Raw genomic sequence first — 14,803 nt, forward strand, 5'->3', positions numbered from 1 at the left:
CTTGAGCAGTGTAGGTCATAGCTGTGTTGGTCTAAGGACATACCCAAAGAGACTTGTCTGCCTAAATCCAATATCTTTTACTAGACCGACTCAAATGGAAAATTCTTCTTAGCAAGATTTCAGGCATAAACACCCTTCGTCAGGCTGAGGAAGACTCTGAAATCTTGCTAAGAAGAATTTTTCAAACTATTTGAGTCGGTCTAATAAAAGATATCGGATTTATCCAAAGAATCTTATCTGCCTTTGGACTTGAGCAGCATCCATGGGCAGTGTGGCCCAGTTTGCTGTGTGACCCACTCCAGCAGGAGGCAGCACCAGCCTGCAGGCAGACCTACTGACCAGGGGCAAGCACTCCATCAGCTTCCCTTGTGCTGTAACTGGTGCTGAAGTAGGTGGCTCTGGAGCTGATTAGTTACATCAGCCAGTGAAAGGGGATAAGTGAAGAGATGAGAGGGAGCAGAGCTGGGTAGACTTACAGTTGCACAGAGTAGACACAAGTCTTGCACACTAGTGTCATCTGGAATAACTCCAATGAAGCTAGAATTCAATGGGAGTAAAATTAGAAGGAGAGGAGAATTAGTCCTTTCCTCCCCCTTCAAGGGCCAAGCCCATTTAAGCAGGGAGGAGTGGATGGCCCAGTGGTAATAGTGCTACCCTGGGTCTCGGGGCATCCTAGTTCAATTTCCTGCCCTGCTACAGACTTTGTGACCTTGAGCAAAGCAATTAAGTGCTCTCTGCCTCAGTATCCCCACCTGTGAAATGGGAGGGCAGTGCTATTAGTCCCTATGGTACTGCCCGTATACCAAGGGTGTGTGGAAAAAGGGAAGCCAGCTCCTTGCAAGAGTGACGGGTCAGGCTGACGACAAGGGAGGCGGTGATGTGCGGACACCTGACTGAGCAGCAGGGGTCCCAGACAACGCATTTCCACCAGTTTGTGTCCTGTGTCAGGGGCGCCCTGTGGCAATGCAGGAACCTCCTGTTATACAGGCACGCCAAGCTCAAGGAAACAGACTGCGTTAAAATGTTTCTGAGCGAACTTTAGTCCTACCGCCAGAAATTGGTGAGTGAGGATGGAGAAGATGCAGCCAACTTCATCTGGAAAAGCGACACCTGGCACTGGTTGTTCAAAGACCCCTCAGGAGGGAAAGTGGACAGAGAGAACGAAGGGGACAGAGATGCAGCTGGACCTGGAGACAGCAAGAAGGACTGCAACAGGATTAGCAGCAGCAGAAGTGACAGCGATAAGGACAGCGAATGAACTGAGAATAGCCCAAACCCCAATTTGGGGTTTCATAGGAGTGTGATTGGGGTAGGTGAGGGTGGAGGGTAGGTGTGCAGGGGAGTGGGTGTGTTTGTTGTAACGGGAAGTGCAGGCTTCTAAATGTGGTTTTAAGATGTGTGATGGAAAGTTTATAACGGAGGGTGGAGGGGTGTATATAACTCTCTCTCTCTCACATACATATATAATTTTAATTTCAAAAAAGAAAAAGGTGAGAGAGAGAAGAATCATGTGCTAATGTGGCCCAGGGCTGGGAGCTGGGGGATAGGCTGCCCCTGACTCTGAAGACACCTCTGCCAGGACATTAAGCCTGGTCCTGCCAGAGGCTCTGCACCTTCCGTGCTCCTCGCGGGGAGGAACTGTCGGCTGAAGGGGCCGCGGCTGAGCCTACACGTCTCGGGGAACAGCAAACAATGGCACCGGGACCTCCGCACGCTTCGTTCCATCCTGTTGTCCTCTCCCTACGCCAAGAGGCTAAGGCTCGTTCTTTCCTGCCATTGGGGCGACTGGCCAGGAAGAAATGTGTTACCACAAACATGCGGGTTGTCAGCAGGGCACTTCCCACCCACCTTGAAGACAGATCAATCCATCGATCTCTGCCTCTAGCCCCGGCCAGGCCAAAGATAACAGAGGGGGAAATGCAAAGGGCCAGCTGTATATACAGCTATTCCAGGAGGCAAGGCCTTTCAGGTCATGTTCCTCTTTGATCTCCTGGAGTCAATGGGAACCGACCAGTCAGGAATGCGTCTCGTCCAGCATGCGGCGTGGAGAGAGACACGCTCCAAGGCAGACGTGTAAGGCACCGGATGAAGGGCCAGACTGGATGCAGCCCAGGCGTCTGCTGGAGGAGGGCTCTGTAGGCGAGGCTTGGCCGAGAGCATGTGCTCTAGAGGGAGGATTTGACTGGAAGGGAAGGCGCCAGCAGTGGCATTCAAGCCCTGGAGGGTGCTGGTGGGGGGCCTGTGAGAAAGGGCAGGGGATCGGCCTTCCCCGCCTTCTCCCCTTGGAGCTGGACTCTTGCGCCTCTTTGCCCCCTAGCTCTTGCTGGGCGCCTTGCTGGCTGTATGAGCACTGTGTTGCTTGCCATCTGCCTGGCCAACCCTGTGGCTGTTGCTGTAGCTTTCTGGCCACCTCCTTCCAACCCAAAGCCTATGTGTGAGGCATTCACTTGGCTCTTGGCATCCTTGTGACACCTCCTCCTGCCCCACAGCTACCTAAACATCTTCTGCATCATTCAATGGCTGCTGCCATGCAGAAGCAGTGGGATAAACATTTGCTCCTGCCTTTGATCCCTGGTGCCACCTGTTCATTTGTTTGAAGTCATGGGAGACCTGGCCCCCAAGCCTGGGGTGGCACGTACTGCCCTGATGCGTGCCCGAGTGCAAGCAAGAAAGGGAACCAAGACAGTCCTCTGCATCCCCGTTTCCCACTGAGGTGGCAATGGAGCAGGAGTGGCTTTGGAGGCCTGCCTTCGACCCTTGTTCTTCCCAGTACTTGTTTCCCCCATCAGGGACCTGGGATGCCAGGGGGCTGTGGGGGAGCAGCTGAGAGGAGCCCTGCAGTCTGGGAGAGTGAGGGACCAGGTGCTTGAGAGCAGCAGGGAGCAAGAGCAGCCTGTAACTAGCTGAGAGGCAAATGGGTTGCTGATCTCAAAACAGCCCCTCTTCCATGGTGTCCTGGACACTGCTGTGGGCTCTTTCCAAACACCCACAGCCCTTCCACGTTGCCAGCATGCGGGTGCTGTCCCGTTATCTTGACGGCACTCTGGATTCAGGAGCCAAACCCTGGGGAGAAACCCAGATGGACCTGCCTTTTTCCGCAGGTCCATCTCTGATTCTGAAGGGTCTGTCTGAGCCCCAGGAGCCTGGTCTGCCTGGGCTGAAGTGCTGTGGCCATGGGAATGATCACCCGTTCCCCTCTGCCGCTGCGGCCCCTTGGCTCCCAGCTCCGTGCAGTCCCTGTTGTTCTGTCAACAGCAGGTCTTTAGCCCTGTCCTTGGATAGCAAGTAACCAGAGAATGAGGCCCCTGTGAAACGTTTGTCTCCTAACCTGGCTGCAAACTGGCTCCACACGTAAGGCTAGAAGGGACCCTCCTGAACCACATTGAGGCCCCTGTTGTGTCCAGTCGCAGCTCACAGCTAAGAGCCCATCCACGTCCGAGCCAGGGCCACAGGCTCCTTGCTCCAGTTGTAACTTTGGTGTGAACCAGCCCTTAGACTTCTGCACAGTGCCTGGATTAACAGCCACCTCCCACTACCTCTGACCTGCGGTGCTGCTGGGCGAAGGCCAGGGTGGAGTACGCTGGAAGTCTGTGCATGTTCCTGGTGGCAATGTAGGGAGGCCTGCAATAAAGGTCCACGTGATGCTGTCCCCGCTTTGTCTCCGCAGCACCATAGTCCCCAAGATCTCTCTGGGCTGACTGGGGCTGTTGAGCGGCTGCAGTGCTTCAGATTCTGTGTTGTCAGACCTATGAGTCCTGTTTGGTTGGGTTTTTTTCATTAAAATCAACATCCTCCCCTCTCTACATTAAAAACATAACAGTTTACCTCACTTCACCTGTCTGGGGTTGTGTGATCCCAGCATGTGCTCCTGCCAGCGGTGGGGGGTCAGACTAGATGATCCCTTCTGACCCCAAACTACCATGAAACTACATAACACATGTCCAAACTAGCATAGCATCTCCTCATTTACATGCCTTGACATCTACCGTTTCTTCCATCTATGTACTTCTTATCCTTTGGCAGTATGAGACCTGTGTTGTCAGACCTGTGTTGTTCAGGTCTTATGTCTCTGTTCGGCCTCCCACACATGCAGTTCCCACCTGGCTTCCCTCCGTGGTGCTGTGAGTGACACTTCTCCCCCCTCTGTCCCCTGCCATCCAAAGCACTGAAGACTGGCTACTGACTGTAAGTCTTGTATCCTTCCTCCCTCCAGATTCCCTGAAAGGAGGCTTCGGAGACAGTTCTACCCATTTTACAGAGAGGGAAATGGAGGCACAGAGGGGTGCAATGACTAGCCAAAGGTCCCCGAGATGCCAGCCAGGGACTCCCAGTGCTGTGCACCAACCGCTAAGGCACGTTCCTTCCTCAGGATGAGGCAGTGTCCACATACTTCCTGCAGCCCTTGAGGTGCATGCCCCAGTCCCAGCCCCAGCTCCATGCATAGTCTCCTACCCTGGGGCCCCTACAGATGATCTTTAGGATAGAGTGATGCCAGGGGATGATATGTGGCTCACTGGGCTGCAGAAAATCAAATGCAGGCCCGTGGGGGGGAACAGAGCCGCCTCCAGGAACCACCCATGGTCTAGGAGCCCCCTCCTGAGGAGAGGAGGGAGGACTGTGAGCACCCGGCATCCTGGCCGGCTCTCCTTCGGTCTCAGGACGCAGCCCCCACCCATTGCTGTCAGTGCATGACCTCCAGCAGAGGCTCGGAGCCTCTACAAACGGCATTTCCTCCCTCTTTTTGGCAGGCGAGCGTTTGGCAGACCCTCCTCTAAAGGGAGTTGATTTCCTGCCGCTTTGGGTCATCAGCACTGGGTTGAGTCAGTGCCGCACATTCAGGCGCTGTGAGTTCCCCTCCAGCACATCCTCTCGGCGGAGAAGCCGGGACACAACCAGCCACAACCTCCAGGTCCCTGCTTCCTTCTCTGCCACCGACAGCTCAGGAACTCCCCCAAGGCTGGAGTGGAGCAGATCCCCCTTCCTCCGCCTGCCTGCCCACAGTCCCATCGTGCAGTCGTGCAGCCCGTCGAGGCTCTCTGGGGCCAGGCCGCTGCCTCTGGACACGGGCTAAGAGGAGCCAGGACGCGACGCCGGAGCAGGAGGCAGCGTTCCCACGCCATGCAGACTCTCGTGTGCCTCACTGCGCTGCTGCTCTGCTGCTTGCGCGCCCACACAAGTGAGTTGCTCTTCCTTCCCCAGCTATTCCTGAGCTCAGCACGGGGTGGGGGGGGGGGGGGGGTGTTCATTTTGTCTCTTTCTGGCTTGTTTCTGCCTCTTCCTTCTCGCTGGCCTCCTCACCGCTCTCCTGAGCTCCCCGGGCCATTTTCGCAAGTCCTCACGAATTCAAGTCAAGCCAGGCGTTCCTCCTTCCCAGAGTCCTGCTCTGTCCCAGAAAGGCTGGGGCATCTGCCCCTGGTGGGAATCCCCCAGTTTGGTCTCCTCACCTTCTCTGTGGGGAAGCCAGTGATGCTGGGCTGGTGGTTCCCAGCTCCATCCAGCTTCTGAAGAAACAAGAGAGGTGGAAGCATGTCACAGCCCCAGCTCTGCTCTCTGCCAGCGAGGTTCGCTAGGCCTCCACCAGCTGCGCCGTGCCCCCCTGCTGCACTCCCAGGGCTGGGTCGAGGAGAGTCTGTGGCCGCTTGGGGCTGGGAGGTTGGTTGGTGCTGTGTAATGATTTGTTGCGAGGTCCTCAGGGCTGGGGGCAGTGTGCAGAGCTGCAGTGCGAGGCCGGTGGCTTTTTGTCATCAGAGTTGCATCTTGCAAAGAGCTAAGCACCTCCTGGAAAGTGCAAGGGGCTTCAGTGGGGACCACAGGCGCACTGCAGCTCCCAGAATCCAGCTCAGTGGGTCTTATCCAGGATCCATGGAAGTTGATGGACATACTCTCGATGGACTTTGGATCAGACCTATGGAAGCTGGAGGGAGCTGGATGTGGGGTGTTGGTGGCTTCCAGCAAACCTCCAGATAAACGGCTCTTAGGAAATACCCTGGGAGCAGACAGTGCAGAGCCAGTGGGAGCAGCTGCTAAGGGTTCATTTGGCCACAAGGTCACTCCTCCCAGGCTGGGATGCCCTGGGGTTACTGCTGGCTCCCGGAGAGCTGTGCAGCCATGCTGTCAGTGTTGCTTCACCACAGAACCTAGTGACCCGCGATGGGCACGGGCTGACTCAAGCCAGCCAAGGGTCTGGCTTTGCACAAAATGGCTTTTATTTTGATTACTCAGTAAAGTTGAGCCCCGGCTGTTGCAGGCAGAAGGCTGTGAGCTGGGGTTTTGCTGAGGAAACAGCTTCAAGTGGAGCCGGGAGTGGGGGAAGCCTGGATATGTCAGAAAGAAGTACGGACCACAGGTCATCCCCATTCCCCCTCTCTTTGGCTTTTAAAGCCCCAGAGCAGCAGCCGGGGAAGAGGGGGAAGGGGGGGAGAGAAGGGGAAACAAAGAAATCTCTCCCTCAAACTTAGCGGGCTTTGAAACCTGAGACTGTAAAGAAACAGGGAATTTGGCCAAATAGCCTCAATGAAGAGAAATCCTCTCACTGGGATCATCTAGTCTGGAAAAATAAGCTGCTTGGAGAACAGCCCAGCTGTGTTTCTTCACCCTTGTAAAAATCCTGTGAACATGCAGGCCAAAGAGTGAAGCAACATTGGGGCTGGTGCGGGGGAGAGTTTACTTGTCTCCAGCAACTACAGGCGAGCAAAAAATTGGAAGGAGCAAACATTTGAGTGCACAAAAAGAAATGTGCAGGCAAGGATCTCCCTGAGGGGAGGGTGTTAGTTCCCAAGAAGAATGAGAATTAAGTAGCAGAGATGGAGCCAAAATCTTGCTCTGGGGATGAACCATGGCTTTTGCCAAGGGACTGGCCTACATGGCCACATCCAGCCCACAGGGGTAGCGCTGCAGCGGGACGTGGTGGAAAGCTGGGATGGTCATCGCAGCAATCTGAGTCCACTCTGCAGTTTATAATGCTCTGAGATCGCGCTGCTTGGGTAGAGTTGAACAGATCAGCACAGCAGGCTTGGCAGGAGAAGCAGCTTCAGACCCAAGGTCAGGTTTCCAGGAGTGGTAGTGGCTGTGGAGATAACATAGTTACTGGGGGTGGTTTCTGAAATGCATGAGCCCCAGAGAGTGTGAAGGAAGGAAGAGCTTGACAGGCACTGCAACATCTTCAAGGGCATTATTTCTGCAGCTCGCTCAGCTCAAAGAAGAGCTCTGAAGACACGCAAATGTCTCTCTCAGCAGGGTCCGGGAGCAAGCAGTGGAATTTGAGTCAGGGTAGTGAGTTATTGCCAACGCCAAGAGATCGAAGATCAGGAGTCTGGTCCCAGACACCAGAGATTTTAAAACAGGGATTTCAAGTCAATTGAATCAATGTAAACTCTTTGTTTTTAATTTTCCTTTTGATTTCTGAGCCTTGGGGGTTGTGTTTGCAAGGTTTCAGAGGGTTACAGACTTGGTGCTTGAATGGAAAGCTGAGTTTCCTCTAATCACATGACTCCAGGAGCTGGGACTGTGAGAAAAATGCTGTCAAATATCAGAGGGGCTTGTGACAGAATCCTGGAAGTTGGTGAGCCCATAGTAAGGAGGGCTGGGAAAGCGGTTAGCTGGATCTGGGGATCACAGAGCAACCATTGGCTGTGAAAACAGCAGGGGCTGCAGGATCATTCCCAGAGCTCGTGCGATCTGTTGAGAGAGGGCTGCACTAGTCACCCGCGTGGCAGGGTTGAGTGGAAGGGATCTCTCCTGGAAGCCTCGCATGTGGTGGGCTAGCATACTTCAGGTGGGATTGGGGCACAGCTAGAGACTTGCACTGAGACACATCTGTCCCTGGTACAGCATCACTGACTTGCACCCACAAGGTCTTTATTCAAAGCCCCAAGTTTCCTCTGTGTCTCTGGTGGATCCCTAAGGATGGTCCTGTTCATTTCCACCATTGACTGTCTGCGTGATAGCCAAGGACACAGGCCAGGCCACACTTTGAAACCCCTGTGTCACTGGAAGGGAGTCTCCGCTGAAGAATTGGTCCAGCTGTATGCACTGGCTCAGTGGCCACTAGGTCAAAGTTACTACGGGGTTGGCCCCAGCCCAACAAGTGTATGTATGTGTGTTTCTCATTGTCCCGTGTCAAGCGTACACAGCGTGCGGTGCTGTCTGAGAGCCTGAACAGGCAGCCTGCTTGCACCTGTGTAATCTTCACTGGGTTTGTATACCTGTATTGATTATGGGGTCTAGAGGAGACATACAAGGTAGATATTCAAGTGTAGCTGTTCCCAGTATGCACCATTACAGTACCTCACTGCACCTGGGTAGGGAGCAGGCCATAGCCCGCTTGCACTGAGCAAATGGCTACCCTGGGATGGAAGATGTAAGTCACACCAGTATAGGCTGACTTCTCGTTCTTCCCCTGGTAATGCTATCCTGGACTTGGGGCAAGTTACACAGATGTAGGAGTATCTGTGGACTCCTTGTTCATACCAGTTCAAAAATGGCAACTATCCAAGGCCAGACACCAGTCCCTAGGTGCGAGAATCACCATGGCCCAGAGATGAGTAGATATTTCAAGCCTTGGAGACAGAGGGCAGCTCACAGGAAGGTGAGCCCAGCACTATGGCCTATGGCCTTTTGGCTAGAGGCAAGCAAGACTAGGGGCTATCTGAACTCCAGGGCCTCTGGGCTTGGAGTTTGCACATAGGATGCCCACCATGGATTTGGGAGCATCTGAAGTCCCAGGCTGACGAGTCTGAGAGGTAGGATACTTGCCAGTGGTAGTGCAACACAGACTTGAACAACTGCGCTCTGCTCAGTTGATAGAATTTGCAACTAATTTGGCCTAAGACACAAAATTATATATATAAGGGGGAAAGGGACCATTAGGGTATCTAGTCCCATCTGCTGTGAGAAGAAACTGTGTCAACTCAGCTGCTTTCAATTCCACTTATATATTTCTGTTAGCTAGAAAACAATTCCAGTAAATTGGCAGCAGTACGGTGCACGATGCTAATTAATGGCAGAGGGAAGACAAGACCAGTGGGTGTAATGCACATATAGGATTGCTCAAGGTGGGGGTGGGATTTAGGAAAGGGAGGTCTGGTTACAAGAGAAGGAAGCCAATATGGGCATGTCCGTACTGAGGAACTCCGGTTTCTTGTGCTTCTACCTCAAAGCACTTTATGGAGGCATAAACTGCGCCAAGCTCACTGAAATACAGACACCCCTGGGGGTGGGGGCAGCAGCTGTCAGCTCTGCGTATCAGTTCCAGACAGAGTGAAAAACCACCTTTGCCCACAGAAAGGGAGACCAGCTTGGGCACTCCCCAGCGTGCTCTGAGCACCCCCAGCCAGCTCTGATTAGCTGGGGATAGCCTGTGGGGCTGCAGATGGGGTGGGCCAGAGCAGAGTCTAGGCTGGGCCATGCAACCCTTTGCAGTTTTCTTTGAAGACCTCCGAATTCTTCCATACCAGGATTTCTCACATATTGTAAAGCACAGGGAAACAAGCGGCAGTGAAAAGGCAGGGAAAAAAGAAGAATTGAGGTAGATGTGTGTTGCGGGGGGGTAGAGATTTCCGTTTTGGTGCTGGATGCGGAATGGCAGTGGCTTTGGAGTATTTAAGGTACCATTAGGGTATCTAGTCCCATCTGCTGTGAGAAGAGACCACATCAGCTCAGCTGCTTTCAATTCCACTTTATATATAAGACCTCCTAAATCCCACCCCCACCTTGAGCAATCCTATATGTGCAACACACCCACCGGCCTTGTCTTCCTTCTGCCATTAATTAGCATCGTGCTCGGTGCTGCCGGCAATTTAGTGGCATTGTTTTCCAGCTAACAGAAAGGGTCTGATCATATGACTAGGTCCCTGGGCGCCAGGCTATGGCTGTATCTGTGCTTAGCAGTGACTTCTATTTTATACTGCCTGCGTAGTGAAATAAGGGATGTGCCCCAGGAAAGCCTCATGGCAGGGTTTATTTGTCATATATTGACCCGGCTGTGTCTGGAATAGTGGGTTGGGGAAAACTGATGTGTCCTCAGGGGACAGGGAAAGCTGGCTTTGTGAGGGGAGTTGGGGAAGAGAGGAGACCAGCTTCCAGGCTGCAAGTGCCCCTCATTGCGTCTGGGAAAGAAGGTGTAAGTCAGGTTAAACCGAAGCAACTGTCCTGAGGTATGTTAATGAATTTGACTGCCTGAAAGGGAAGCAAGCAGCTGCCAGCTGGGGAGCAAGAAGAAATAGTTGGCCATGTTAGTCTGAAGTCAGACAGAAGGGGTAAGGTGAGGTTAGCAGAAGGGGAGGGAGGCAATAAAACCTGGGTCTCTGTTATGTCCACAGTTCTCTGTGTCCGGTAAAGTCAGCAGTTTCTGTTCCCAGGCCTGTGCCCTGAAGGTGACTTGGAGGCATCTTTCAAGGCCTGGGAGATCAGAAGCAGAGTGAGAGCTTTGTGAAAAGCACCCTCCCCGAGAGCCCTGAGCTCCCCATTCGCTTTAGTGGGACAAAGGTTTGCCCAGCTACAAAGAGCTCCCGCTGCCCACACCTCAGCCCCTTTCGGGTATGGGGAGAGGAGCTGACAGTCTGGGACAGTGCTGGACACAGCTGCAAAATCTGCACTGTCCCTTCCACATCCAAAGCCTGTCGGGATGTTTAGTGACCCTGAAAAGCCAGGGGCCCCTCCCAGCTGAGACTGGAGCAGAAATCAACTTGCAAAGCTCAAATCAAAGAGGGTTTGTTTCCTTTGCTGAGGGAAATGCTCTCTCTTCACTTCTAGCATGAAGAGAAGGAAGAGTATGGTGTGACTCAGAGCTGACCTGGTCCATATGGCCATGGCCCACTCTCCTTGCAGCTCTTGGAGGTGGCAGGTACTTAACAGCATAATTTCGTGGCCTAGTCTGTTAGTGGCCTGCGTGAACTGCAGGTCCCAGGAGTGTCAGAGATGGGACTACCTACCCTCGCCGGGGGGCTGCCTATCTGCTCCTTGGAGCTCTTGGCTGCCACCTCCCCAGTGGAACTTCTGGTCCTTGCCTAAAAAACCCCAATCTCAAGCGGTTTCACTAAGGAAACTGAGTCAAGTTATACGTGCCCACACACATGCATGCACCTACACACACACACACACACACACACACACACACAGAGGAAGTCCCCAAAACAGGAGCCAACCCTGAGACCTGGCCAGTCAGTCCAGCAAGGGGTGGCCCACGCTGGGTCTCAGTGCATGTTCCCAGACCCTGTGTGTCATGTGTGTCACCATCAAACAGTGAGTGGCACAGGCTGCTATTCCCTGCTCTCCCCCCGGACATGCGCAGCACTGCTGCTGTGAGAGAACGGCGAATTTCCATCGGGTCTGTCACTGCGGAGCCTGTTTGGTAGTGCCAATGGTGGGCTTGGCTTTTGTGACACTTGGGCTCTTGCCCACTGGCACCTGAGACCTGCCAGCTCATTGCACGAGTGCCAGCTCACAATCATTCATATAGTCGTGATGGTTAGTCACGGCTTGGGATCACTGCCCAAGGCAGGCTCCACGGTCCTGATCCAGCCATTTCCCTCTGGCCTGTGAGTCCGTAAGAGTGACCTCGGCCCCCCCGCACAGTCTGGTCTCCTCCATCTCCCCAGGCTGCTCCCAGTGTCTGCACCATTGTTTTGTCCACACTGTTTGCTCAGCGTCTCCTTGATCTGTCTTCCGAAAAACAGGAATTGCCCCCTCCCTGCCCCCCGCCCCCCCAACGAGCCTGGTCCACACGGCTGGGAGCCGAGGCGACGCGACAGGCTGTCCCAACTCCTGCTCCCGTCAGTGCGGGGACAGGGGAGGGGAGGGGAGGCAAGGAGCTGGAAAAAAGAGAGATTTCTTCTTTTTTTTTCTTCTCAAGTACAAAAATAAACCAGCTCTTATCTGATCAACCCTGCGGCCCCGTGGGGCAGACTGGGCCCAGCTGGGTGGCGTTATCTGATCGTTACATAATGCTGGAGCCAGCCTGCCTTCCCCCAGCCGGAGCAGCAGGGTCTGAGCAGTGTTTATGCAGGGATCCGGGGTGTAGCTGTGCCAGGGGAGGCCCTCGCCCACTCCCTGGGAACGCAGGCACCTGCTCAATCAGAGCCAACCAGAGAGGAGGCAAGTTCTCCCTTCTCAGCAACACTTCAGCCTCTCCTGCCACACATCCCATTCCCCAGTTCCCCTGGGGAGGAAAGGCAGCAGAGGAGGAGAGTGGTTTCTCCTGGAAATGGGTGCAGTAAGCAGCCCATGCAGCTATCCCCACAGCATGGGTGACTGGTGCCACCTGATCCTGGGGGGGCACCAGTGGCCGCTCACCGACCGGGAGGAGGTCCCCCAGCGGCCGATCGTTGCCCCAGAAGTGCCGCTGGCACTTCTATCGACATCCCCACATTCTCAGGGGGGCAAAGGCTGTCATCCCCCACTCCCTGGCTGGCAAGGGCCAATCTTGGGGGGGGGATGTGCCCCCCAGCCCCCCCTACATGTTGCCTACACCCCATGAAGTCTTTATTAGCACTGTAAAGCAGAAAGGAGCTGAAAAACCGAGCAGTGGTACCCATCCTCGCAGCGCTTTCAGGTGTCCGCTTATCTCCTAGGCACGCCAGCTTCTCGCCCGCGTGCTGAGGGCTGACACACCAGGGCACATCTGATGAGGAGCAGCCCCCCAGTGAAACATGCCCTGATGCATGGCCCTCAGTCAAGGCTGCTGAGGTAGGCACCCCAGCCCCAGGAAGAAGAGCACATGCAGGGGCTAGTGCGAGCATGCAACAAAGGCAGCACCGTGATGAAATGCCTTGTGCCTGAGGGGTTGGGGGCAGAGGCAAAGATGATGTCAGGGCGCCCTGGTGTGAGGGACTCTGGGTGGGTTATGTGAGGCAGGGGTATTTGGCAAGGAGGGGGTCATGTACCAGTCCATCTGTGACAGGGCTGACTGTAGGTGGGGTTTGGTTGTATGGTATGGGTAAGGAAGTCAGTGTTGTGGGGGGAAGCAGGTGTCTGCAATGTAGGGCAGGTGCATCAGTGGCTTGACGGTACCAAGCTGCCGGCCATGAGAAGCTGAGTGATGTGCAGCTGCAGACTGCAAAGCCATGTGTGGGAACTGGTGCGGGGATATGGTGTGAAATAGCAGGAGGTGCCTGATGGGGTGTGGACAGGGGGAGCTTCAACAGAGCAGGTTGAACCTGCATCCTGCTCTCCCCCTGGACACGCACAGCGGTGCTGCTGTGAGAGAATGGCAAATTCCTCTCCCTGTGTCTCTGCCTGGGTAGCTGCGTGCTCTCTCCAGCTGGGAATCCCCTCTTTGAAGTGCCTTGTGGGGCTAGCTCCTCCCAGCCAGCACAGCCAGGCCAGACAGGTCAGCAAGCTTGCTCAGACAGGAGCAAGCAGTGCAGCGCTCCAGGCAGCTCCCATCGGGGCACAGATCTAATCTCCCACCTTTGTGTGCAAGTCCAGAGCGCTCTGTGCATGAGATGGGATCGGGGCCGCAGGAACATAAACGGATAAAGCCTGTCTATGAGTTCTGAGCAGCCGCGGGAGGCCAGTGTCTGGTCCCAGCGGTATTTCCCTAGACTGGCTGCTTGGGGTAGGACTGGAGGGGAAGACTGACGCTGCCTGTGGAGGCCAGATAAGCCACTGTTTATCTTCCTCCTGATGCTGCCGACTGCATGGTTGGTCTAGCTGGCGTGTCAAGGAAGTGCAGGACAATAGGTGGGTAGTGGATGCCGCGTCATGGACCAGGATTGGGCCATGACCCTAACGCAAAACTTCTCTGGAATCTGCCTTCACCTTGCCCGAGTTCACCCCTGAAAGTAAATCCATCTTCTCAGCTGTCACTCGGCACATAGCACGGCTGCGGCTGCATCTTCTGTGGGCTGGGAGCAGGAACTAGGGCTTTGACACTGAGGGGTCCTTGGAGCAGACGTGCCAGAAGAGAGCGTTTCCTGACATGCATGCATTGTGCCTGGCAGGGGCTGAGCCAGAGACATCTTCAGCACCTAAGCTTTATTTTAAGTATGTGTATTGGCACACAGGCATTGAGCCCAAAAGGTCCTGAAGGAAACCTTCCTGGGAAGAACAGGTTGTAAAGTGATACAGGGCAAATGGCCAAAGGCTGCAGACAAGCCACTCTGGGCATCTGCTACTTACAGCTTTGCCCAAGATCAGCAGGAAATGACCACGTCCCTAATCTGTTCGGGACCCTGCCAGCAGTCACAGGAATGATCCATTCAAGAATCACAAGGCCAGAAGGGGCTGTTATAATGAGAACATAACAATTGCCATCTATGGGGCCAGACCACAGGTCCATCCACCCCAGTGTGTGTCTCGCAATGGATGTTGAAGTAGGGGAGGGTAAACGGGGTACAGCCACAATTTTCCACCCCCTGCTCCTCTTCCACGGCAGCTTTCAGCATCCAGACTGATTCAGAGGCTGCACCCCTATCTCCCATGTACAGTAACCTCCTGGTGGACCTTTCCACTGTGAATTTGTCCAGTCTCCTTTTGAAGTGATCAAGGCTACCAGCATCTTGTGGCAGGTCAATTATACATGGTGGAAAACGAACTGCCTCTCGTTAGTTGTGAACCTGCTGCCTAATTGTTTCATGCTATGTCCCGTAGCTCTAGCACCGAGAGAGACCGTAACAATAGACCCCTGTTGACTTTCTCGGCACCATTCAGTATGTTGGAAGCCTCTCCTGTGGCCCGCTCAGCCACCTCTGATCTATACTGAAGAGACCCATTTAGTCTCTCCCATTGACTTGCAGGTAGCACAAGCCACTGATTTCCCCCAGTAGAGAGTGGAGCCACAGCGGGCACCAGTTACTTGAGAACC

General features: G+C 54.3%; 1 protein-coding gene across 1 annotated transcript in view; it reads left to right on the top strand.

The window, feature by feature from the left end:
* Positions 1 to 4,772: 4,772 nt before the first annotated feature.
* The window catches only part of ENG (endoglin), a 37,803-nt gene continuing 27,772 nt past the window's right edge, over positions 4,773 to 14,803 (top strand). Inside the window, exon 1 of the mRNA XM_059715585.1 lies at positions 4,773 to 5,176. Coding sequence (XP_059571568.1) covers positions 5,119 to 5,176 — 58 coding nt within the window. The 5' untranslated portion in view covers positions 4,773 to 5,118. The remainder of the gene's footprint in view (positions 5,177 to 14,803) is intronic.

This window comes from Alligator mississippiensis, chromosome 12 (genome assembly GCF_030867095.1).
Source record: "Alligator mississippiensis isolate rAllMis1 chromosome 12, rAllMis1, whole genome shotgun sequence".
NCBI lineage: Eukaryota > Metazoa > Chordata > Crocodylia > Alligatoridae > Alligator > Alligator mississippiensis.